At 40.3% G+C, this 26,236-nt stretch overlaps 1 protein-coding gene across 4 annotated transcripts in view; it reads right to left on the bottom strand.

Moving 5' to 3' along the window:
• The window catches only part of tbc1d22a (TBC1 domain family, member 22a), a 163,497-nt gene that overhangs the window by 52,544 nt on the left and 84,717 nt on the right, over window positions 1-26,236 (bottom strand). For all 4 annotated transcript variants that reach the window (XM_058417224.1, XM_058417226.1, XM_058417225.1 and 1 more), the window contains 2 exons: window positions 20,523-20,629; window positions 4,106-4,181 (listed from right to left, as the gene is read on the bottom strand). In XM_058417224.1, the coding sequence (XP_058273207.1) occupies window positions 4,106-4,181; window positions 20,523-20,629 (183 nt within the window). The remainder of the gene's footprint in view (window positions 1-4,105; window positions 4,182-20,522; window positions 20,630-26,236) is intronic.

Below are 26,236 nucleotides of genomic sequence, written 5' to 3'. Positions count from 1 at the left end.
GGGATGACGGGAAAGAGGGCTAGAGGGAGGGATAGAAATGAATGCTTACAGGCAACAACTTCAGGGATAAGTGCCTTTTGACCTCACTCCATTAACTTCTCTCTGAATGTGTACGGCTCTGCAGGAAAGCAGGAGAGACAAGGAAAGAATCTTACCCGGAACGCCAACGCAAGCCAGACCTGCTGGAATTCTCTCTGGAGTGAACAGAGTTGATATGTAAGGTACCACAGTTCTCTGACTCGCAGGACTAAATCAAGTGGAATGATTACCTGATGAGGACCAGAAATCCCCACCCAATCTGACTCGGTCAAATTAGATTTGATTAGGAGAGATCAAATAAAGCGGCTAAAGAAAAAAAAAGATGAGGGGAGTGTTGACAAGTGAACTTCAACACTGAGGGAGTGACTGCTCTTATAGCTGTAGAAACTACAGACTGCCTCAACCCAGATTCCATTCCACTGTACAGAAAGAGCTTATTCCCAAAAAGGCTTATATGTCATAGAATATAATATATTTAATTCAATTAAATTCAGTTTATGTAGTACTTTTAACAATGAACACTTTCTCAAAGCAGCCTTACCAAACATTTAGAACACTGAATCAAATCAATTATCGATATGGGAGCGGCAGCAGGACATCAAGGACCATCACTAAACAAAGGGTATATGTGAGCGTAATCACCATTTAGCATGGCCCTAACATTTGGGTGATAACACCCCATCCAAGGTGTACGTGACAGTGATTACCATTTAAAGACATCCGGCTAGACGACAGTATCATCCGCCCATTTGGGTGATACTCAGTTCTTACACTTAATTAAAATTTAAAGTGAAAGTCATATAAATTACACACAGGAAACGCTGTATAAAATGTTTGCGCAGGATTTGTCCCTCGTCCTTTTTGACTCTGACGAAACCAAAGTTCGTGTATTTTGTCACTGCTACACCGCAATAAACTTCTTCTTCATTAATAGCCTGGATCGTTTTATTTTTCTTACACTCTTATAACATGATTACAGGGCATTAATTGTATTCAGATTCAAATATGTGTAGTTTAACAATTAATTATAGTGGAATAAAACATAAGGACACATTGTTATAGTCAAATAATCACTTGGATGAGAACAGGAGCTCAGCATCACTCTGGCTGCTCTCTCACACCACTGTGTCATTGATTATTTTCCTATAACAGCATGCGCTGTTGTGTTTTATTTGACATGGGTTATAACATACTATATAGTTTCACAAACATGTCAGGAAGCTAAGCCCTGTTTTTTAAGATATCACAAAACTGCCCTGGATGAATGACCTTGTGCAATCCAGCAGCTGGACATTTACTATGGCATTTCAGGCTTTAACAACAGCTGGATGCTGGTGAATCACATAAAGCATCCTTGAGTGTCAACAAACCATTTCTCCAGACTAAGCCAAGCAAGGCTGGTAAACATCTCCTAAGCTGAATTACAATACCGACTGGGTCTCTGGCCTAACGTGATGATAAAATAAAGTATCGAAAACTGAAAGCGTGCTTAAACAGGCAGTACACTAGTGACATTACACTACAGTCTGAGCCTAGAAATGAACAGCTGTTAATTTATAAATAACAGCTGTTAGTTAGGTTACATATGATGCCCATATGATGCAAGAATTAAGTTTGTACATAAAAATTATTACTTTTTAAACGACTTGGTGTTCATTAGCATTAATGACACAGAAGCATCGGTGCTTAACATTATTTTTTAAAGAAATTTCATGTATGTTACTGTGCATTCTCTCTGTATATAAGATTCTACTTTATATTTTAATTTTAATTAAAAGAAAAAAAGTTTCTTGGATGTATTAAATTGAGGAATATATATGAAATAGTATAAATTCTAACTTTAAATGTTAAACTAATTAATTACTTAATTAATTAATTTAATAATAATAATAATAATAATAATAATACTTATTATTATTATTATTATTATTATTATTATAGTTTCTTTAAAAAGCAACAAATAGTCAGTTGTTCTTCTGTGAATGGCTAGAGAAAACCTTTAATATGGTGAGAGCAAACCTGATAAACAAAAAAAGTTAAAAGCAATGTTAGAACAGGTCAAGAAAACAAGCATGACCTTCACCCATAACCCTTACATCTGACTGTTGATGACTCTGGTGAATTTGCTCAATAGTAGCTTTAATATAATTAATCGCTGACACAAAAATAAAAGCTAACCATTCCTGAACCAAAGATCTGTTCAGCAGTTAACAGGGTTACTTCCTGCTTGAAAATCTTCTGCTTCTGCAACCAAGCAATGATGACGGACAGCTGAACACCAACGAACATCTCTCACTTAGAAACAGGGTCAGCCTAATTTAAGGCACGCATACAGCATCCAACACAAACAGAATTTCTATTGTGAGAAGGAAGAAAAAAAGGAGCTGAAAGGAAAATCACACCATGAGGAAAAACTGGTGAAAATGCACACTGTTATGTGTACACACAGAAGGGAGAAATAGCTGCAAGGCCGTGAGAATAGCAGGAAAGCATTCAAATTTCTCTGGCTTCTTTTCTCCCAGAATGAAAAGCATCAGTGAGCTGAATGCAGGCTGAGCAGACAGGCCCGGGTGCTGAAGCGCAGGAGCAGGGTCTGTCTCTGAGAAGTGGCCATTCAATTCTGATTATGGCCACCTAATAGAAAGTAATGAGCGGGCCTTATGCTCCAGTGACTTCGGCTTTTCCCCAGCGGGGTAGCAGCGCTCTCTGCAAAGGCCAAACCACTGCAGCACTGATTGAGTCTGACACTCAGGCTGAAGGAGAGAGGGCAAGAAACGTGGAGAGGAAAAGAAAAAAAAAGAGGCGGTAAACCTGGCGAGTTCGGGGAGGCAGCTTATGTGTAGTCAGCAGAATGACAGGAAGCAATAGGAGGCTTTTTTTATTTCGGGGGGATTTGCTATCGAGCGCAATTATATATAGACATCTGATTTCAGCTGGTGCTAGATTGTTGTGGACAGCGCATTATAAAGCGAGGATATCTTTCAAATGGAAAGCATTATCGGATTTGAAGAAACCATATAAATAGACACGGATTTTAGCGTCATCACTGTATTATTCGATGCATACGCACTACTAATCTGATATCTATAATATGCCATATAAGTAGATTAGAAGATAGGGAGAAGAGCGGTAAATACCACAGCAGGTGCATATTATAGGAAGTATTTAGAAAAAAAGTTTTCCCACTTCGCATCCCAGGAATCTCACTTGTCAGATTTTTTCCGCTAAACATTTCCACATTGTGACCTTCAATCTTTCCCGCACCACTTTATTCACTCTGGACTGTAGGTTGCTTGACTGTATAGTAGTATACTCAGTAGAGCGCTGTTGCCCAAAAAACACGTTCTGACCACAGCTTTAATGGCTTTAGACACGCCAGGCAGATCTCTCCGTGCTCCACCTGTCTCTCCTCTGCTTCCCTGAAGAAAAGTCAGGATTTCTGCCCAGCGCAGCTTTTCATACACCTCTTGTGTCTCTTGTGTGGTAACCATAGCGACAGCAAGTACAGTTAGCGCTCAGCCAACCAGGACTGCGTTGTTATTTTATATCCACAGGCTGCATAATAAACATAGAAAAACATCTGACCAGAAACCAAAGGTGTCTGATGTGAGGTGCCTGTTCATGTACTTTTCCACTAAATCTACAAATATCTACGGAGACAGGAGGATGTGTGCCGGTCTCGGGCACGGCTTCTTGGGGTCGAGAACAGCTGCTCGTGTCACTTTGCTGCTCGCAGGATTTGTTAGTAGGCTGGTTTGATCAACGGTGTCTCTATTACTAAAGAAATGAGACACGCTACTGTGCTTCTTGTTCTCGCTTTTCTTATTATCACTTTAAGGAAGCATGAAATTTCTCAACAGTACGATCAACTGAGACAGTAATTGGATCATGGGATATTTCACAAAATTCCATTGGCCATTTTTTTAACTTGTAAACCGATCTTGACGATTTTGTTTTCTGTAAACAAAACGTACTATAATTGAAAAACACATGGATGATGAAGGAGACGAGTAAAAGGAAAAGGACAAGAGACAGACAGAGGCAGAGACAGACTGACAGCACTTACCATCGATTCGGCTCACCAGCTCCTCCAGAGCTTTCACTTTCCTCTGGATCCCCGGCTGGGCGAAAGTGTAGTTGTCCTAAAGAACGGAAAAAATGAGGGATACTCAGGCATAGCTCTAGCTAACTGATCATTACTGAGGTATGAAGATGTTGTGATTGACAGGTCCCTGTGGAGAGCTCGTTTACAATACATTTACATCAGTGCAATTAAAAGTCATTGATCGCATAAAATAGAATCCATTAGCGAGGCTTACATAATGTCTTTATGCCTCTGGGATTTTTACAGCATAATGACAACCATGGGGAAAAGGGACTATCAAGAACACAGTTAACACACTCTCAATCTCTCACACAAAGACACACAAACACAATGGCCTATGGGGTATAGTCAATTCTGGTGTAGTAAAGCACATAACTGCCCATAACACACACACACACACACACACACACAAAGCAGGACGGCCATAGTGAGGGTAGCTGCATGCTGGGAATAGTAAGCCCCATAATTAAGTGATAATATTCATCATGGTGCTGTGGCCCACAGTGCAGCATAATTACCACATTCATTTCTGCGTGTGCCGCCGGTCCTCATGACCAGACAGCCACTTAGGAATCCTGCTCCACACCTACATCTCTGCCCCGCTTGCCAATTACTACCCCAGCTAGCTGTTAACCTAGCCGCATTTGACCGCCGCTTCAGAAAGCGGTCAGTGGACTGCTGCATGCAGAGGGTTAAAGAAGATAAATACTGTGATCAAAGTGCTAGACGGGGATATTGATAAACAATAGTGGCTGAAGACCCATCATTCACAGCAATTACAGGGCTGTTGGAGAAGATTGGGTGCAAGAGGGAAGTGTGTGCTTGCGGGCAGGTCTCAGGCGAAATGGTGCGAACTCACTTATCCTCCCACAAATAGGAAGCACTACTGAGCAGAGGCAGCTTTACAGTGTACGATATTAGGGATGATTTTGCGAAAAAATAAAAAATAAAATAATAAACTAACATAGTAATCAATCAAGGGTTGACATCAGGGACTAAGGTTATCCTTAAGCACTTGTAATTTAATGATCCTCGTGTCTTTTTTTCTCGAATTATTAAATGGCAAGCTGTAACTGTGAGGAAAACTTCTAAAATCCTGACCCAAATCCACACCTGACAAGCAATTCCAACAGGTGTTAGTGTTCCAGCTTGACAAAGAAACAGCCCTTGCTGCTCTGACTCACAAGGGCAGACAGATATTGAGTGTGTCTAAGCGTTAAGAGTGAGTGTGTGTGTGTGTGTCTCCATCTTTGATGAGGCTTCAGAGAGTGAGGAAGCTTTAATGTGGCCTGGGAGCAGCTAAGGCGGCAAACGTCCCACAAGGGGAGAGAAGTCATTAACCGATAAACAATTGCGGCTGTCCTTCAGGCTGTGCAGCCACTGCACTCCAGACGTGCCTTGGATGAATACACAAGGAGCCGCATCCCAACACTTAAAGTGATTCCAGTTCTGGTAGGCTTTTTTTTTTCTTCTCTTCAACTCTCTTTTCCTTTTCTCCGTGACCTCAAAATAGGACTGGCAGAGCAACCCTAAATACGGTAAAACAGATGGAACAGTTCGTGCCTGGCCTACTTTTGCAGGCCTGAACCTACTCTTCAGCTGGAGCGATGACCCTTGAGATCACTCGCGGCTCAGTGAACATTAACGCCCAAAGCCTGGATAATCTATCTCTGCAGGAGCCTCTCTATCTGTTAAAGTGGTGGGAGAGTAGAGGTAGGATGAACGAGTTTGATGTTTTGAAATGCAGGTGAATTTGAATAAAGAGGAACAGCCTAGTACATTACAGCATACAACATTATGTGTGACTGCACAATATACCGGCAGGCTAGTAATATTTTAATTTTGCTGGAAGCAGTTATGCCAGAACATGGCTTTTTAACACAATTTTGTACTTATTTAGCAGTGAATCATCTATATTGCATGACAGGTTTTAGTCCAGAAGGGCAAAGAGGAACATGTGCTTCCTCAAAGACATGTGTAACCCTGCCTCTTTCGTAACTGCTACTCCTAACTGCACTACAAAGAGCACTTCAAGAACAAATTTTCTTTCTTTTTTAAAAATTATTATTATTATTATTTTACACCGTTACAAATATTTTTTAGAATGATTTGTGTGTGAGCAAAATAAGGCTGAAAATTGTATGCACTGAACATATTTTAGTGGCGAGCCAGCCAGGAGTGCAAAAGGCAAGTAAAAGAACAACCTGAACTGGGACCCCACAGGCTACAGAAGCCTGCCACAACAAAAAAGGTCACAGACACCTGTAGGCACAACATGTGGTGATGTTACAATTATAATTAATAATTAGAATATTAACAATTATAACAAACAACTGTAATTAATAAAAAAAAAATGCCAAATTTTGCAATTCCTTGTTCACAAAGGCAATGATTTCATACAGAATCTCAATCTAAGCCTTCATGTTATCATTATTGTAATGACTAGACATCCATCCATACGTCTCGCAGCATGCTGGTCCGTGAGTGCCATCATGTGCAGTATAATGTGAACCTGTTGCTCCGGAGACACAAAATTGTTAAAGAAAAAATAGCTTCATGTTCCAGTATGATTCCTACCACTCTATTCACACCCAGGGTAAATCTGGACATCCTGTTCCTGGCTTGTTGATCCAGGGACAAGATACAATCGTGTTCAAGCAACAAAACATTTCACTCTTTGATGACATGAGGCATACTGTCAGTTAAATTTAAGATCCGAAGTTGCTAACTAGAGGCCTTCTGTACTCCTCTTCTGTGTGCCAAGTGGTAGCAGGTCATTTACCTGTTAAGCAGTGAGAAGAGGAGGTTAGTCTTAAGTATGCATTAAGCCTGCCCAGAGGCTTTGGTAATTACATTTGCATTATTAAAGCTCCTCTGCAGTAATTTAATAAAGCAGTTCGGCTGTAGCACATCTTAGCCGAAGAGCCATAAACAACTTGAAGTTATCACAGCAATGAGATCCTTTTATTTCTTTCTATTTACCTGTGGTGCTGCTTCCACTAAATTGACCTCTGAGCTAAGGGAGCATGGCAAGACAAACAGGCATAGAGACAAAGACAAACAGAACAGGACAAGAGCAAAGATAGCCCTCCAGTGTCCTTAAAGGTACACAATGTAGCTGTACAGCATGATATGACAAAATATCCACCCGCAGCTCAGAAACTTAAAAAACTGCAGATATTATCACTATCCAAGCAAAGATTCATTCACAAATAGTAACGCTTGACAGCATGAGACTAGAATGACCTTGATGTCCTCAGCATGTCTGCAAGGGTTGGTCAAAGGACAAAACTAACTTCACAAGTTTACAACACTGCATAGAGCAAGTTCCATGAATACATGTAGAAGATGCTGCTCCTCCAAGTCAAGCATTTTGGAATGAATCTTGATAATGCCTCATTTGTAACGTCCAGTCACAGGCTTTATAGCACAGCTTGGCTGCATTGGTTCAGGGAGTCCACCTTGATGTAGTGTGCATAGCATCGCAAGTACTGCCTCCATACGAAAGCACTCGTATAGCACTCCATGATACACTGTGGTTGAATCAGGCTACTGCTGATGATGTATGTCAAACAGGAAGTGGCAGTCAGCAATTTAGACAGGGACAAAACTACTATTTTCTTTGTTTTATTCAGCCTGCTAGATGATTCCATGGCTGTTTTTTTTTTTATTTAGGGTGTATTACTAATGCCAGGATTTGCCTGCACCGCTTATGTCCATTCAAGAAAGTAGACAGCCAGAGTGTACTCCATTCCATTACCGTTATTCCAGTGAAATGCTGTATTATTCACTGCTAGTGGTTCATATGTCTCAGACATTCCACTTTGGTATTTTTTTTTCCAAAAGGCCAATTTCTCTCCTGAGTCTGAAGATGACCAAACATGGACATGTGCGATCAATAGATGAGGCCTCTGACTTTTCCTGTGAATAAAATAGTACAATGATGGGATGAAAGCGCGATTCCGATAAGGGAGCAGCACCATGCGAACAAACAAAAAAAAAAACAAGGCTGCTGACAGGATTTGGAGCTGTGATGACAACCCTGATAAGCTTTGTGCACAAAGCGGACTGCTCTCTGTGTGACTCGGCTGGGAGAGCAGGCTTTTATACTCACACTCTAGCTATTGATAGCTTTCCATCAGTCCAGCCGTTCTTCTCTCCCTTCCTTCATCCATCTAGCCCATTCACGCAGTCAAGCCTCTTATCAGAAAATAATCCAGCTATTCGCTGTGTGAACAAACAGGATCATGAGCTTATCTCTAGAACATCTCAAAGTCACCATCCAACATGACGCCGCTTCTCTCTCGTATGCTTGTCTATCTTCTATTCATTATGAGGCTTAAGAAAGCTTTTAGATATCTTAATGGGCTTTGAGAGCCTAACAGTGATGTTCATGTCTTTATTCGTGAAATGCGTTCGACTGAGAGGGGTATGTGCGGCAGCAGTAAAGCGGAGTTAATTCGCAGCGCTTCATGTCACTGGGGATACGGCCGACCAGAAATGGAGGAGCTCAGTGAGCTGAGACAGAGGTATACAGTTGTCAATAAAAGAGTGAGAGCAGAAAGCTGCAGCCAGGCTTTTCCTGCTGTGGCCCCCTGCTCTCTCGATAGCCTCTGATTGAGTATAATTGGCAAGAGGGCACTGGGGTAAGATAGCACCTCCGCTCCTGCCAGAACACACACAAACACACCTAGACAGCAGAGTACTTCAAAGTCAGATATTTTCCAAAGTGTGCAGCTGAAATGCCGAGACAATAGCAGCTCATTGTTCCAGCTGCAGCTCAGAGCACAAAGTCTCATTTGGATCGATGCAATTTGATAACGCTGGAAAAAGTACAGAGACAGACAAATTGAGAGAAAGGGAAGCTAAAGGAAGGGCTGGTCTTCAGTTGGCCCTGTGTGCCTTTATATGCCCAGCTGCGATGATGCAACACAGTGCAGATCCTCATCAGTATTCCCAAAGAGACCCACAGGGGCAGTGCCAAAACATCACACGCCATCCACTTTGACGCTTCCTAACACTTTTCTTTGCTTGCCTGCTGCTTCTCTCCTCAAGGACAGTGCCCGAGTGTCAAGAACCAAACGCCAATCAATGCTAACTATGTAACAGATGGAAGAATAGACTGGCTGAGTGGGTGTCAGTGTGTGCTTCAGTCAAAGAGTCTGTCAATACACTGTTCCAACAGAGCAGAAGACCAATTGGCCAAATCAAATCGTTAGAGCCTGAGGCTCCATTTAGGTCAATGTTTCCAATAAACACATGCAAATATTTAACAGATTATCAGCGGAATTACGAGCGCCGTCAGCAATTAATTTGTCCGACCCATTTAAAGAGCTTTCCAAAGGAGCCATGAAATTAGCGTAGTCACTAAACACTGAGCTGAGGGGGGAAAAAAACCACAAGAATCATAAAAGAGAGTTTCCCTGCAGAACCATAGGCCCATGATATTGCACTCTCATCATAGCCTGCTACATCTCCAGCCTTTATTCCCAACACACAGTCTGGAACAGTGTGGCCTACTAATGGGAATGCAATAGAGAACAATATTTGCTTGGAGATGGCAATTTCACTGAATGAATGATACGCATGCTTTTTCCCTTTCATTTATGTTTATGCCACGTTTATAGGTTCCACTTCTGCCTTTGAAACAAACCCCCAAGCGCCGTGAGGTAAATGGTTTCATTTCTTTTCCTTCTTCGTTTGCATGCACAGAATGAGTGTGAGAAAGGGGGGAGAGAGGAAGAGAGAGAGAAAGAGGGAAATAGGCTAAATAAGCAAGAGGCTCATTAATATCACTGAAGGTGCATTTCACAGACAAAGGGCCCCGAGAGGCACCTATTTATTTAGGAAATTAATAAAAGTGAGCGTTTGGCCCAGTGTAAATGCCACTTTCTGTCCACAGCAGCACTTCTGCTCTGCATGGGGAGAACGCACATCATAGCTGCTTTGACCTTGGCTCTAATTGCTCAGCGGACACTAGGGAGAGCCACGTTTCCCCCCTAATGGTTTATAAACAATTTTACAGGGGCTGTGCTGCTCCACGACCTTAATTAGTTTGTGATCCTCCGACTCTTGCCCCTGGACCCCACTCTGATCCAGCGACTGATACAGGACATATTTGGGAGGGGTGTGTAATGGAGGAGCATTAACCTTAGAGACACAAACCAGGACAATTTATAGACTGGAGCTAAGTCTACTTCACACAGCTAAAACATTCAGCAACAAACAGAACAAACCCATTGCACCCCACGCTGCAAGACCTTTCTAACCAGCAACCTATGGGCCAAATCCGTCCCATTTTCATATCTAAATGGTTTGCTTGAGGCTACCAGTTAATTAGCACTATATTCTCCATACAAACAAATCCTCAAATACAGATCATATGGGCTACTATTATGATGTCAGATAGCAGCCAGAGCTGCCATGTGCACTTTCACAGCATTAGGCTGTATATATTGCTGGATAGAATAAGCACTTAGCTAAAAATCTGTGCATTCACTGTGCTAAGTGCAGTCCTGCTGCCTGATCCTGACACACTTCTACTACTGAGGCTCCTCTCGCCCATCGGACCTGTCTGATTCATCCTTCTGTGTCAAGATTTCTGCACTTTGTGGCTGACTCTCAGCTATTGTGGACGGTCCCAGATGTGAACCCTAAAAATTTGCAGTTTAAAAAAAAATCAATGGCCAGTTATTGTAATGGTCAGTAATTGCAGCTACGCAGACTTGATTCAGTGGATAGTTTCACTAGGATTTCGAACATACATAGCACATAGTGGGTGAAATTCTCAAACAGGAATTCCCAAAATGTCATGTTCTTAATACACTATCATTTATCTGTGTTCCCAGATAAGTGAGGTTATTATCAGAGCAAGCTCAAATCTTGAGGAAAAACGCACTTTAGTAGTAAACAAATGGATGAAAAATCCATCTGAATGCTGCAGATGGCTCTGTCATCTTTATTATTTCATTCATGTCAGTCAATTTCTTTATCTCCTGTTGTCTATGTGCACATATTTATATAACAAAGCAAGAACAGCAGCTGGAAGTCTTTGAGATACAAGAGGAGGAAAGTGAACAGAGTTCTTGTGCATGGTACAGGAGAGGAGAGCTAATGATGAAGAAAATGAAGATGAAATGAAGAATGAGAAGAATCTCAGATGCGGAGTAGATGCTTCTCTATTATGAACAAGCTTTATGTTCTCACTGAGCCACCATCCAACCACATAAAATATTTATCTACGCATCTAGCCAAGTGACCGTCTATCCATCCAGCTGTGCCTATTTCTATATTCAGTCAAGTGTCGAAGTAACTGTCCACCCAAGTGTACACTCAGTGAGCACTAGTACACCTACGCAGTCATTCAATTATCAGCCAATCATGCGGCAGCACAGCAAAGCAAAAAAAATAAAAAATCATGCAGGCACAAGCCAACAGTTTCGGATCATGTTCAAATCAACCATCAGAATGAGAGAAAAATGTGTTCTATAAATTAAAAAAGTATCTATTGAAAGGCAGATCTGTATATAGAAACACTCTTTTGATGAAAGAGGTCAATAGGGAATCACCAGACCGGTACAAGCTGACAGAAAGACTACAGTAACACACCGTACACTTGTGTTGAGCAGAAAAGTATCTCCGAATGCCCAACATGTCAAACCTTGAAGTGGATGAGCCACAACAGCAGATCATACTGGGTTCCCCTTCTGCCAGCCAAGACCTGAAAGCTGAGTGGGGACAAACTCAACAATAATGGACAGTTGAAGACTGGGAAAAACGCAGCCTGGTCTGATAAATCTTGCTGATGCATACAAATGTTAGGCTCAGAATTTGGCATCAGCAGCACGAATCTATGAACGTAACCTTTCTCAAGTCAATAGTCAGGCTGGTGGAGGTGATGCAATGGTGTGCGCAATGGGTTCTCGGGACACTTCGGGCTGTTAACACCAATTAATCATTGTTTGAAGGCCTCAAATGCTTTGAGTATTGTTGCTGAGCATGTGCATCCCTACATGGCCACTATTTACCATCTTGTAATGGCTATTTCCAGCATGACAATGCACCATTTCAACTGGACAATGAGTTCAGTCTTATTCATTTCCTTCCCAGTCTGAATCCATTAGAACAGGTTTGGGATGTTGTAGAATGAAAGTTGAATGAAAGCGCACAAGAAAAACCTGCAGGAACGGCATGATGTGATTGCATCAACATGGAGCAGAATCTTAAAGGAATGTTTCCAACACCTTGTGAAATCTATGACTTGAAGAATTGCGGCTGTTTTGGGAGCAAAGCATGGCTCTACCCTCCATTAGTGTAGTGTTCCTAATAAAGTGCACAATGAGTGTACATCCAGCCATCCAGTGTCTATGCCCATGAGCAAATCCACCTCATTTCCAAATTTAAATGGCTTGCCTGAAAAGACTGTACATCGTAGAGAAAACACGTCTAATAGGACTAACAGCAATCATGTGTGAGAGTAAAGTCAGTGTTACTGTGCAAAAATTTCCAATTGACAAAAACACATGACAAACAGAACCATTAGATTTATTTCTAAGAAGTCTATAGTGCTACATTATTATCTGCAGAAGGCTTTCAAGTATTCTTTTCTTCTCGATTCGTCTACTCTGCCTGCATTTCCTCTATGGTTTTGTCATAATTTCTTTTGAAACTTATATGGATCTACACTGATTTAGAACATACACAATGCACAGTGAGTGAAATTCTCAACCACAGCATGAACTATCCCATGATGCCATGAGCCTAATATACAATCATCTAGATAATGAATGTGTGGGAAAGCGACACTGCTATTAGAACATTCTCACATCTAAAAGAAAAACAGCACTTTAGTAATAAATGAATGGGGGGAAAAATTACATCTAGGCACCGCGGATGGTTTTGTCATCTTTCTTCATTATTTCATTCATGTCACTGAGGTTCTTTATCACCTGATGTCTAGGTGCACATATTTATATAACAAGTCATGAGCTACAGCTGCAAGTCTTTGAGATACAAGCGAGGAAAATGAACAGAGCGTTTGCACAGGGTATAGGAGAGGAGAGCTGATGGATGATGAAACGAGAGAAGACAAGAGCAAGAAGGCAAGGAATCTCTAAACTCCTCCATCATAGACTAGCCAAGTGAACCTCCACCTAAGTGTGTATCTATCCATCCACCAAGTGTGTATCCATCCACTCAAGCATGTATCTAACCATCCATCAAGTACATGTCTATTCATCCACCCAAGTGTGTATCTATCCATCCACCCAATTGTGTATCTATCCATCCACCTACATGCGTACCTATTCTTCTACCCAAGTACATACCTATCCATCCACCAAGTGTATATCTATCTATCTACCCAAGGGTGTGTCTATTCATCCACCAAGTGTATATCTATCCATCAAGTGTGTATCCATCCATCCTCCAAATATGTATCTATCCATCCTCCTAAGTATGTATCTATCCATCCTCCTAAATATGTATCTATCTATCCATCAAGTGCCTATCCATCCATTCACCCAAGTGTTTATCTATTCATCCACCCATGTATTCATCTATCCAACTATCTACCCATTCATTTTGTCTCCTACATCATCTTGCATAGCACAAAACTGACCCTATTAAGCCAACCACCCAACTGTGTACCTATTATCACATCCACCCAAATGTTTATTTACAAAATCTATTAACAGTCCACATTCGCTGTCCTCCAGCCTAGAGATTTTGCATAAGTGAGCTTGAGAGCAGTATGCTATCATTTCCTTCAAGTCAGTCAAGCACGCAAGATGATGTGCTTCAACAAAGAGTTGGTTTAACAAAACTATTGCTGATCCTACAACAATGTCAATGCCTATTCCAGCTGTGAATTTCTGCAGGAATGCTGTACTCCATCTATAACCAGAAATGAGAAAAGCAGCTTTGTGCACACACGGCATGGTAATGAATGCCGGGTATATTTATGCAGCTCCAGAGAAAAATAATAAAGAAACTTGACATAAATGAAAACAGGGTGATTTGACGTCAAAATAAGTACTACATCTATTTTTCCAGACAAATAAATTGCAAGAAGCAACTGTGCTATCAGTGTTGAAATAGCAAATAATTCCATTGTTGCTAAATTGACAGTATATGATTTTGCCTTGCTCCCCCTGCTGAACTTGTTATTTATCTATGAAGCTGCTTAGAGGGCATGCTATCATCATTTGCTCTCAAACAGCTTATTTTTCTCATTTGCAGCTGCAAGTATGAACAACTGGTATCGGACTAATGAATTTATTTTCAGGAGTATGAACAATTTTAGAAATCTCTTCCTAAATGTGAAGGTTGCGCAATTGTTAATTCCTTCCTAAGCTGTAATTCAACACCAAAGACAAACTAATGCCTCATGAATATTGCCGAAAGTTTCAATTATGATGATAAGAATTTGGTTTTGAAGGCCTGATCCGTTGCTTCTTCTTTCAGCTTCTCTGAGATAATGGTTGTATAGCACTTGTAGTCGTTGTCAGTACTGAAACAACCTAATAACACTCCAGTCTTTGAAAGAGAGGTACTTTTCCACTGTCAAGGTTCTAGTGCTTGTCTCTGAGTCGGTGCCTAATCTACACCTTTCAAGCTTTTCTACAATAAAAAAAAAAAAAAGGCTGGTTGTGGGCTGGCAAAAATCAGTTCGGTTCCAGCACCAAAATACTGGATGCTGGTATGAAGCCAAGAACGAGTGTCATATCAGGATTATGGATGATGTAATATCATTGCCTTGGCAACAATTTGACAAACTCAAATCATTTTTATGATAATCAACTTAAGACATAAATGTTTAATCATTTCCATAAAATTTATAGGGAAGATGTGGTCAGATTCATTGACTATGTTGGCAACTTGATGTTGATTCCATTTGAATTAATTCACATCAAGCACAGCAGTCTGGGTGGCAAATATCCATGAAACAACATGAGGAAGATCCTTTGAGAGGACCTTTTCTGAGAGATTTAAAATCATTACAGTATACTATGCTAAAGATATTCAATCTCCTTTACCACAGATTTCAACTGACAAGTCAATTAAAGGGTCTACCTTGTTCACATCAACATAAATCAATCATAGACAGCTTTATTAAAGCTTTAATTCCATATATCAGAATAGCAGTAGGTCAAAGTTTACATACACCAAGATAAAAGTCTGAAAGATTCCATAAATTGATTTAGTGACATTTAGACGTTTATGATTGGCTAAATGTTATAATTATGGATTAATTGGGAATGGATCTCTGGCTGGAATATGGCCAACTGTTAAAGGCTTTTTGCTCTTGAATACCATGGGGATATCCAAGCAACTTAACCAAGACCTCAGAAAAAATATACAGAAGTCTGGTTCCTAGCTACCTTCCAAACAATGGTACCATAAACAACTGTATGCTATATATAGATATGTATGCTAGATATAGAAATCCTTTGAGCAAATCAACAGTGCTTATATAAGGAAGAAAGGTACAAAAGTCCCGGAAATGAACAAACTATGGACTGAATATTTCAGCTGAATCCCAATAACAACAAAGAAGGAACTGGAGGCATCACATATTAATGTATGTACATCTAGCATTAATCGAGTCCGGCAGCACTGCGGCCTAAAATGCTGTGACCCAAAGAAGAAGCCGTTATTTTAAGACTAGCACAAAAAGGCAGACTGAAATGCAGAGCTGATCACCGGGCTTTTGGAAGAGTGTGCCATTTTACAGAGATGAAACAAAAAGTTTGGCCATAACGATAATGCAGTGTGAGGATTTGGATCCAAACAACAGAATCTCACGGTATTGTGCTACAAAAGGGACTGGCATATTTCCCCTGTACCACCAGCATCTTGTCAGTGAGAAAGGAGAATGGTAACCCTTCTCTATCCACAGACCAATATGCTATCTGCTTCGGATGAGTGACATCAGGTGGTGGTGCTGCTGACACAGTGCCAGGATGCACATCAGCTGATGACCTCGGAATCCACTCAGCTAATGCTTGGGTGGAGGAGTGTGATCGATGCTGTGTGTTTTGCATGGCAAGAGAGTCTAAGAGTTAACCTGGAGCAGTGGCACGCAGAAGGTTAAGCTGTAATAATTGCAAACACCGTTCTCCCCTGAGCACCGCTAAGCCCCACCTGCCACACTGTGTTTAACATCATTCAACATTAAACGGTGGAGGTGACAGCCCAACAACAAACAAAACTCCCTCTGTCTGACTGTCATCACACCCACACACTCAGCGGCATGCTACAGCGAGATCACATCCCACAGAATAAGAGAAACAAAACTCTATCTAATTACCTGAGCATGAACCGAAAAGAATTAATGTCTGACAAATACGTATAGTCTCTGCTTGATGGCATAAAAATATTTCATGTTGAAATACGGTACAAATAACATTATACCACAACACTGCTCAATACTCCATTCTGATTGGTCAGGTGATTTCTGGAATTCTCTCTAACAGCATACGGCTCGTTCTGACATGCTAGTAACAAATAATTCACTGAGACTACAATACTATTAAAGCTGTTTCTTTACGTTTTCCATCACTGAAAAGTTTTCAGGACAGAACCACTTGTGCTTTGGAGTTTCTTAGTTAGCTGCAAGCTACAATTATTCAAGAGAGACTGAGGGAATGACTGTTTATAGCTGTTTATATAAAGTAGACAATGGCAGGCAACTTGTATGTTGTAATTTAATTCCACAACATTAAATGAATTTATAAACATTATGTCGGTAACTTACTTTTTTCCTTTTTAACTTTAACTAACCACTGTTCCTTCCTTGGACCACTTTTGATAGATACTGACCACTGCAGACCGGGAACACCCCACAAGAGCTGCAGTTTCGGAGATGCTCTGATCCAGTTGTCTAGCCAGCACAATTTGGCCCTTGTCAAACTCGCTCAAATCCTTACGCTTGTCCATTTTTCCTGCTTCTAACACATCAACTTTGAGGACAAAATGTTCACTTGCTGCTTAATATATCCCACCCACTAACAGGAGCCATCAGTGTTATTCACTTCAATGGTCACTGCTCATAATGTTATACCTGATCGGTGTGTGTGTGCTGTATGTGTATAAGGACTATGTGGCGAAAAGTGTGTGTGTGTGTTTGCGAGAGGAATGTTTGCTAGAGCTGTATGTGACAGATGTGTGCAAGAGCTATATGTGTGAGAAAGATGTCTGTGTGAGAGCTGTATATGTGAAAGCTGTATGTGTGAGAGAATTGTGTGTGTTGTATCTGTGTAAGAGCTGTTGAATTATGAGATCTGTGAGTGAGAGATGCATGTGTGTGAGTTGTTTATGTGCGAGATCTGTGTAAGAGATGTACAAGTGAAAGAGCTGTGTTTGAGCGAGCTGTTTGTGTGAGAGATGTGTAAGTGAGAGAGAGCTGTACATGTGAGAGAGCTCTATGTGTGTTTTATGTGTGCAAGAGCTGTTGATTTCTGAGATCTCTGTGTGAGGTGTATGTGTGAAGCTGCGTGTGTGTATGCGAGAGCTGAAAATGTGCGAGAGCTGTAACTGTAAGACGTGCAACAGCCGAATGTATGTGAGAGTATTTTATGTATGCGAGAGCTGTATGAGTGTCAAAGCTATGTGTGTGAGAGCTGTGTCCGCATGCGAGAGCTGTATGCATGAGAGCTGTTTTATTTCATTTTCCCCTCTCTTCAGATAACAGCTTCTTTCTATGTGTGTGATAGATGAGGTATGTGAAATATGTTTAGCTGAGCAAAAGCTGCACAAAATGCCAGACGGCCTGCCACTGACAGCACATAAAAAGCCTTCATTGACCACTGGGAGCACCTTTCTCTGGTTTAATCAGGAAATGCTGTCTGTCAGGTTAATATATACTCCTTCGAGTTGTAATGCTGAGGCTCCTTTAGCAGATTTGCCAAACGTCTCTGGACACTAAACGTGATTACGAGCGGTCAGTAAAGATGCATTCGAGACACATGGAAAGGCCAGAGGTGAATCTGTTTCTGCTGATGACTCAAGCCCAAGTTCTCCTGCTTAAGCTCTCACTGCGTTCCCTCCACTGGCTTTCGGTAGCTGAACACATCGGATTCAAAACACTGACGCTTGCCTACAAAGCCAAGAATGGACCAGCAACATCTTACCTCAAAGATCTTATTACCCCTCACATTGCACCTTGCTCCCTCAGATCCACTAAGCACTGCTCATCTGGTCCCACCATCTCTCAGGGTAAGAGGTAGGTATACATCTAGATTCTTCTCTGTTCTGGTACCAAGGTGGTGGAATGAACTTCCCGCAGATGTCCGAAGAGCCGAGTCACTGACCATCTTCAAACGACGGATAAAGACCTACCTCTTCCTGATGCACTTAAATTAGCTCTTATATTCTCTGTTTGTTTTATATATTTTTAAAATGCACTAACAGAGTTTTTAGGCTGATGGTATCCTAAGTGGACCAGTGTTAATGTATTCATTGAGAGAGATGGGAGAGAATACCAGTTTCTGATCAGATCAGCCTATCAATACATGGCAAGTGCTATGAATAACACACTCACTCACATACACACAACACTAAGACGAAGAGCACAATGATAATAGCAATATAATAAGACATTATATACTGCTGTAATAACATGTATTGTTTGAGGCAAAGTTCCAGAGGAAAGTCTGCATCTCCAACTAGTCATTTGACAGACTGCATAATAAATTAAGCTGCTCCTAAGAATGCTGTTAGACGAACTACAAGATCCTGCTTTGTCTTCTCAGTAAGTTATGGTGATGCTGATGGCCATCAAGCAGCGTAAACATTACAATGTGCTGAGAATGACCGCGTTTTCATCACAATGTTGATGCATGGAAATACACAAAAACACAGAGCAACGTCTCTCTGCAGATCTGCAGGCTTTCCCTGGCTGCTGAGGGAAATGACTAGATGTTTTGTTTTTTTTTAATGGAAACCTGTTGAACAATTGTGTGCTGTTTTAGTTTTAGTTTGTTTTCTCTTCGGTTCCGTTCCATGCAGAACATTTTCTAAAAGAATCGGGCAAAAAAATTAAAACTAAACACGGTGTTGTACTGAGACTGTCACTGTGTCATAGCACACGTTGTGCATCATTCCACCGCTAATATTTAGGCATTGGATATTTGAATGTTATTTAAAATATGACAAATAAATCACTTTAACAAAGAACAAGAATAGTTGTAATTCTTTTAGACTTTCTTTCAGCTCAGTGTCAAACAAAATCAAAACATGACTGCTTTTAATGAACACGTGGCTCTCCTGCTGAACCCATGACTTCACTGGTAAGAAAACCACTAGTGAGTGCAGGTGTTGCATCTCTCTCACACACACACACACACACACACACACACACACACAGACAAACAGGGAACATGCGACACTAACAACTTGTGAGCAAATGCTGCATGCCATTAGCGGTGCGTATGTGAAGGTGTGAGGAAAACAATGAGTGGAGGAAGTCATTAGTGCCTATGAGAATCCGCTTTGTATACACAAATTACCGCAGTAATTAGTGACAAAACAGCACAAAAGCTTCTGGGGCTCCGAATGCATTTTAATCTACTGCCAGAAAAGAGAGGTGATTCACCGAATATAAATGACCTCCGACTGTGGAGGGGACTATCATCAGCACCCTGTGTGTGCACATGTATGTGAATATGCCTGTGTGTGTGTGTGTGTGTGAGTCTCGGAGAGAACAAAAAGAGCGAGCCAGTGTGGTGTTTTTTGAGAGTCAATTTCTCTCTCCCAGCACTTCAAACACGCAGGCGTAATTACACAGTCTTTCATCAACGGGATAAAACAACCATACAAAAACACTCAAAGTGAGCCGCATGGGACTTTCCCACTGACTTCTGGGTAACGGTGCGGAAAATACGAGGATGGGCCAGAGTCTTTGCCTGTAGCAACTAGCCACATCCTGGAGTGTGCACAGGGCTTAACACGCTGCATCACGCCAACCTAAGCAGCATTGATGTTTCCCAGCTTTAAATCAATTACAAACACAGAGAGAGAAAGACAAAGCGGGGAAGGGCGGACTATGTTCCCATGGTGATTCGTGTACTGCCGGGGCTTTTGGGTAAGCAGGTTGCTTCTGCCCACGGTGCAGTGTGAGAATATTCATCATCTGTTTCGTTCCTGGAGAGAGGCCCGAGAAGGAGGGAGGGAATGAGACTGAACACCTTCACGCCTGGGATTCGTGCTGCGCTGCTACTGTAGGCAGGTGAGACACACACACATATACACATACGTCCACACAAAACACACACGCTGTTTGCTCTCCCAGTAGTGTAACCCTCTGCCCGAGCGTTCTCTATCACACACACACACACAGTGAGTTTAAGCAAGCCCCGGATCTGGTGAATCAATTTACCTGAATGCCATCCAGCAGCTTGCTCATGCACCAGAAGCTGTCAGCCTCGATGTTCCGCAGCACCTCTTCCTGCAAGCTGGAAACATCGAAATTTTCCACCTCTTCCTCTGCAAATACGAAAGAAAGACAGATAACAAAGACAAAGGAGGAAGTGCAAAGAACAGAAAGAATGAGAGAGGGGAAAATGAGAAGAGCAAACAGGAGACAAAGACAACATATGAGATCAGAGGGGATTACATGGCCAAAAAATAGCATTATACTTAACATTTCTATTTAACATTTACGTATAACAATATACAGTATGTCATGAAAGGAATGAACACAATCATCATTTAATCAGGGGCCCAATTTTAATGGCTTCAACAATTACATCAACCTAAATGACCTGAACGATAAAGTACAATAAACATGATTTGCCCAAAATATGTGTCCAATGATGCAACGGGGAGGGAGGAAGGAAGGAAGGAAGGAAGGAAGGAAAAGAAGGAAGGGAAGGGAAGGGAGGGAGGGAGGGAGGGAGGAAGGAAGGAAAGTAAGAAATGTACAAGGAAGGAAAGGAAGGAAGGAAGGTGTGTGTGTGTGTTAGGTGGTTGAACCTTTTCATTTGATAATTGCTGATAATTACTGCTTTCACTTATTATTTCCTATTTCACATTTTTTGCTGTAATAAACGCTCCAAGGAGTTCTGCAGCTCTCTCTGTATGACAAGCACTAACAGCATGTTGAGTGTGTTTTCTGTCATATAATCCCATAATCCAATAATAATTAAAGAAGCCAATTTCATATTGCCTTAACAGAGCAATTCTATCTGCTATTTCTGCCACTCCTGTCAAACACCTTAATCATATTTTGCTAATAAAGTGAGGGTAAAACAGATGGACCATATCTGATAAACATATTTATGTATGATCTCAGTTATATTTTTAATTAACATCTATAACAGTAGTGATCAACATATACTGTAGATAAAACTGCACCCAGGTACAGTGACAAGCAAAGTATATTTCAACTCATTAAAAATGATTTGTAATCTGTTTACAACAACAAAAATCTTAACATGTCTTTTTTCAATTTGGTTTGAAGAACCTCAAACCTGGAAGGACGGTGGGTTGGGGGAGGGTGTAGGGCGGGGGGAAAATTGGGAAAAACTTAAACTTTAGCATAAAGCAAGGTTGCACCTGGAGTCCAAATCTGTTTTAATAGGCATATCAACAAGTTACAGAGTAATATGAATCTTCAGAACTCATGCAAAAGTCTGCTGTTGTAGATCAACCTCAAGTTTTATTGTGATGTGTGTTCTGAGATGCTTTTCGGCTCACCACAGTTGCACGGAGTGATTATTTGAGACATTGCAGACTACCTGTTAGCTCAGACCAGTGTGGCTGATCTCTCTAATCAACAACATTTACATTTCCGGCATTTATCATACACCCTTATCAAGACAGACTTATCTCATTTTATACAACTAAGTAACTGAGGGTTGCTCAAAGGTCCAGCAGTGGCAGCTTGATGGACCTGGGATTTGGACTCACAACCTTCTGATCAGTAAACCCAACACCTTAACCACTAAGATATGCCATGCAGATGCAGTGATTACAGCAGCACATCAACCTTCATCTCCAAACTGCAATACAACTTAAATCCCCACCAGGTTTCTGGAAAACATGGAACCTTTTCAGGTGGTAGTATCTCCAAGAGCATTTAGTTAGATAGTCTAGGACTAAAAACCAGCACCCCGTGAATTGCAGAACACACAGAAAAAAATAGACTGACAGGGTTATTAGCCATGCTGTTCTGTAGAGACACGAGGATTGGGGTCCTCTCAGTTCTTCGAACTACAGCAGATGGGAGAAGCATTCAGAGAGCCTGCTTACAAAGTTCTGCAGAAATATAGAAAATTTTTCAAAGAAAACTGACAAGCAGTGAATGCGGGACAGAAATTAGGTCAATTTCCACCAGACTAATCCAAAATACTGAACAGGCTGGAACTGGGACGGCAAACCCGAACCCCCGGCCAGATTACAGTGCTATCAGGACCTGACCAGAAAGTATGAACTGGATGAGTTTTTCTTCTCAAAGAAGCAAATCAGAGACAGCTCCTGACTAAGTACAGGCATAGTAATCACAGTCTGACCATGGAAGAGGTTCGACCCAGAGGGCAGCTCCATATTGTTGAGAAACTGTTGCACTAGTCATCAGCTTGTGTTCATGGTACAGCTCCAGTCTCTTAATAATCACAGTCTCTCATCAGCAACAACAAACACACACACAGCCCCTATATTGCAATAATATTCCTAATAAAACACTAACACACTTAATGACGTGAAATAAAATCATTTCTAGCCTTGCTTTTTATTAAGCGCATATTGATATGTAATAAATATGTAATTAAAATGTTTACAAACATTTTAATCAATAGAATTGCCAGATACATTTAATCTCTGGTGATTTTTTTTTTTTTAGCACTTTTCCAGCCACTATGGAGTGTTTCTACCTGACCTGCACTCAAATCCTGAGCTGCATGCGACTTGCCCTCCTTTTTATTGAGAGCAAGCAACATCGATCTAAAACCCTAGATAAAGAAACACTTCTATAAGTATTTTTAAAAAATTATATTAATTAACCATATAAATTCAACACAAAAATCTAAATAAACGTATTGGGAAAAAATGACATATACAAATAAAAATGTAAATAATTATATTGCAAATATATTATATTAATGCAAATAAAGAGTAATAATATATATATATTTTTAATTACTTTCAGTAGTCTAATGATGAGCTTTCGCTGGGGATGAAATAGATGATGAGAAATAATTTACGACTTTAATTAGATCTGTCTCCTCTCTTGGTCATGTACATCAGCTGCAAAAAATCTTTACTATTATTGTGATCTCATATTGATATGTTATAGATAGGTTGTAAAGAAAGCTTTTCAAATTGTCAACATTAGCTTAGCATTTAGTTCAAAACTGTCCTCGGGTCTTGTTTTTCTTTCTCTCCATGTGCTCCTTTATTTCTATTGATATTAAAATGAATGTTTGGTCTCCGCCCCTGCCCTGTGATTGGTGTGCTTTTTTATTTATGAATATGGATTATCCCCAGTTGATGAAGCCTGCCTGTGTTTTGCCTCATGAATAAACCGCATAAACCACATGCTGGGTTCATGCCTCACCTTAACATGTGACACAAACTTTACACAGCGAGAATATCGCAGCTAATTAATTACATATGAGGTAACAGAAATCCACTGTATGAATTTTACTTCAAGGATTCAAAGCTGTATTGTGATAATGCTAATCCCAAACCATCACTATTTAAAAAGAAATAAAAAAAAATACCAAATGTTCGAAGACACTGCGAAATGACAAGAAACTACAAAATACTGCACAAATACTGCAGATACAAGTGTTATTCTTTTGAAACGCTGCACTTAAAACATGGTGATAAACTGAGCATGTGAGAGACTACTGCACTTATAAATGGACACGATGACTGTTGCTGCCCCAAAAGTGTTTTCGGGTTGATAAACAGAACACTGAGTTGCTTGTATTTGGTAAACAAAGAATTTGACACGACTAATATCTACTGTGTATTCACATTAGTCTCCGAGACGGAAACACAATGCTGGCGTTGCTTTAGAGGCTTTGCAACACATCAATACAACACAGCCTCAAGCACTAATGATTTCCTGACATGCTGCTTAATTGGGTTTAGCATAAAGCCAAATCGTGCATGGGTCAGAAAGAGAAACACACACCCACAAAACCTTGGCTGTCGGAGGCATTAAGAACAGCGGAGGCCTATTTGAGCAATTAGCAGAGCTGTGGTGGTCCCCGCTCACGTCCAATCTGCTGGAGACAACACAAAAGTACAGGTCTGACAGATTACTCAGGTAAAGCAGAGGCACAGAGGAGGAGATCTAAGAACTTCCCTTACACACAGAACTACACACACACACACACACACACACACGGGCTGACAGCCTCGGCTCTGTCTCCTTGGCAACGGAGGCAGAACCTTGAGGCTTTGGCAGCGCTGGAAGGCTGGATGGAGCAGAAACATTTGTACCGCTCACATTTTAAGCCCTGGAGTGGACAGAAAGCGGACAGCGAGTCACACTCGCAGCAGTTCACACACCGAACACTGAATGACGCTCCTCCTTGAGCGCTATGATACTTCAGAGGATGACCTTTTCTCTGAGTAATGGAGGACTGCCAACCTCAGCTACTGTTATGGGGTCAAAGCTCCTCCATTCCTCAGAGAAAAGGTCATGCTCTAGAAGATGCTCAAAGATTACAAAGCCTTTAATACTGCTCTTGGATCTGGAACCGGGTCAAGAATGCTGTTTTCCTTGATTTCCATGTGGTTTTGTACTCGATGCATGTGTAGCCAGTTTTTACACAATAATCTCTGTTATCTCAGGATGGCTACCGATCATTACAACATGCATTATCACAGACACATCATTTCAAACCACTGCTGATGGATTCCATGAATGAACTGCCATTGAGCCTTTGTAACTCAAATAAACTCTTTTTTAAAAACACTTTTCAATAGGGAACTATTTCACTATTTATAAAAGTTCTAACCATTTTCTTACAACTACCTTATTTATTTTACATTTTCTAAATGTTCTTTCCCCTCTTAAATGAGTAATTCAGATAAATATATAGAAAATAATAAGCAAATACAACAAACATGGTTAAGTAGCATCCATGCCAAGAGCATTAAGACATTATAGCCTTTGAATGAATTATTAAAAAATAATTATTTAAAATAACTTTCCAATAATAACTTTAAACTTTGGCTAAGTGGGTAAGAGGGTTGTACTTGTAAAGTGACTTCATCATACAATGCAAGATTATCATAAAAAGTTTATTTTTAAAACAAACAAACAAATAAATAAATAAATAAATAAATAAATAAATAAATAAATAAATAAATAAATAATAGTTGTTATTATTATTATTATTATTATTATTATTATTATCATCATCATATTCAAGAAATTCAGAGTGACTTGTGGAATATATTCCCAATTATTAATATTATTATAAGTAATTATGTAACAGGATTGAAGGAATTTTTCATAACCTATATTAAGGAGGATTTAGGCATGATATTAAATAAATCAACAAATAAATAAAAAAAAATACTAAGAGTTTTTTTTTTTTTTTTTAAGAATTTTAATAACTCTGTTTCAAAATAAAGTGTTGTAGTGGGCTGTGACAGGCAAAAACAGTTCTGTGCACAGGTTTTAATAACATTTTTAATTATTTATCTACTATTCTGGACATACAAGTTCAGTAATGTCCCTGACTGAGCAAACAGAAAAGCCATCCATCGGGACTGGATCTCACAATCTCCTGATGATTGGTCAGACCTGAGATAGTTGTACCATTTGGGAAATTAACACCTGCTACTTGCCAGTGTCAACTGTTGGCTGGGTGAAATCATCACAGTTACATCAGGTAGGGTTTTTTGGGGTTATTTTAATATATATAAAATTTTATATATATATATAAACTGCTAGCACAGTTATCAGTTTGGAAATAGCAAGCACATTATGAAGTCTGTGAGTGAAATCTGCTGTCCACTTAGACATGCCTTTTACTGTTTCTACACTAAACTCTAAGAAACTAATTAAACTAATTAAAGACAACAGAAACATAACAGCTTTTAAATGTAAACTACAATATTTCTCAGCAA

The sequence above is a fragment of the Hemibagrus wyckioides genome, linkage group LG19 (genome assembly GCF_019097595.1).
Source record: "Hemibagrus wyckioides isolate EC202008001 linkage group LG19, SWU_Hwy_1.0, whole genome shotgun sequence".
Lineage (NCBI taxonomy): Eukaryota > Metazoa > Chordata > Actinopteri > Siluriformes > Bagridae > Hemibagrus > Hemibagrus wyckioides.
This window is presented reverse-complemented; position numbering and strand designations above follow the sequence as displayed.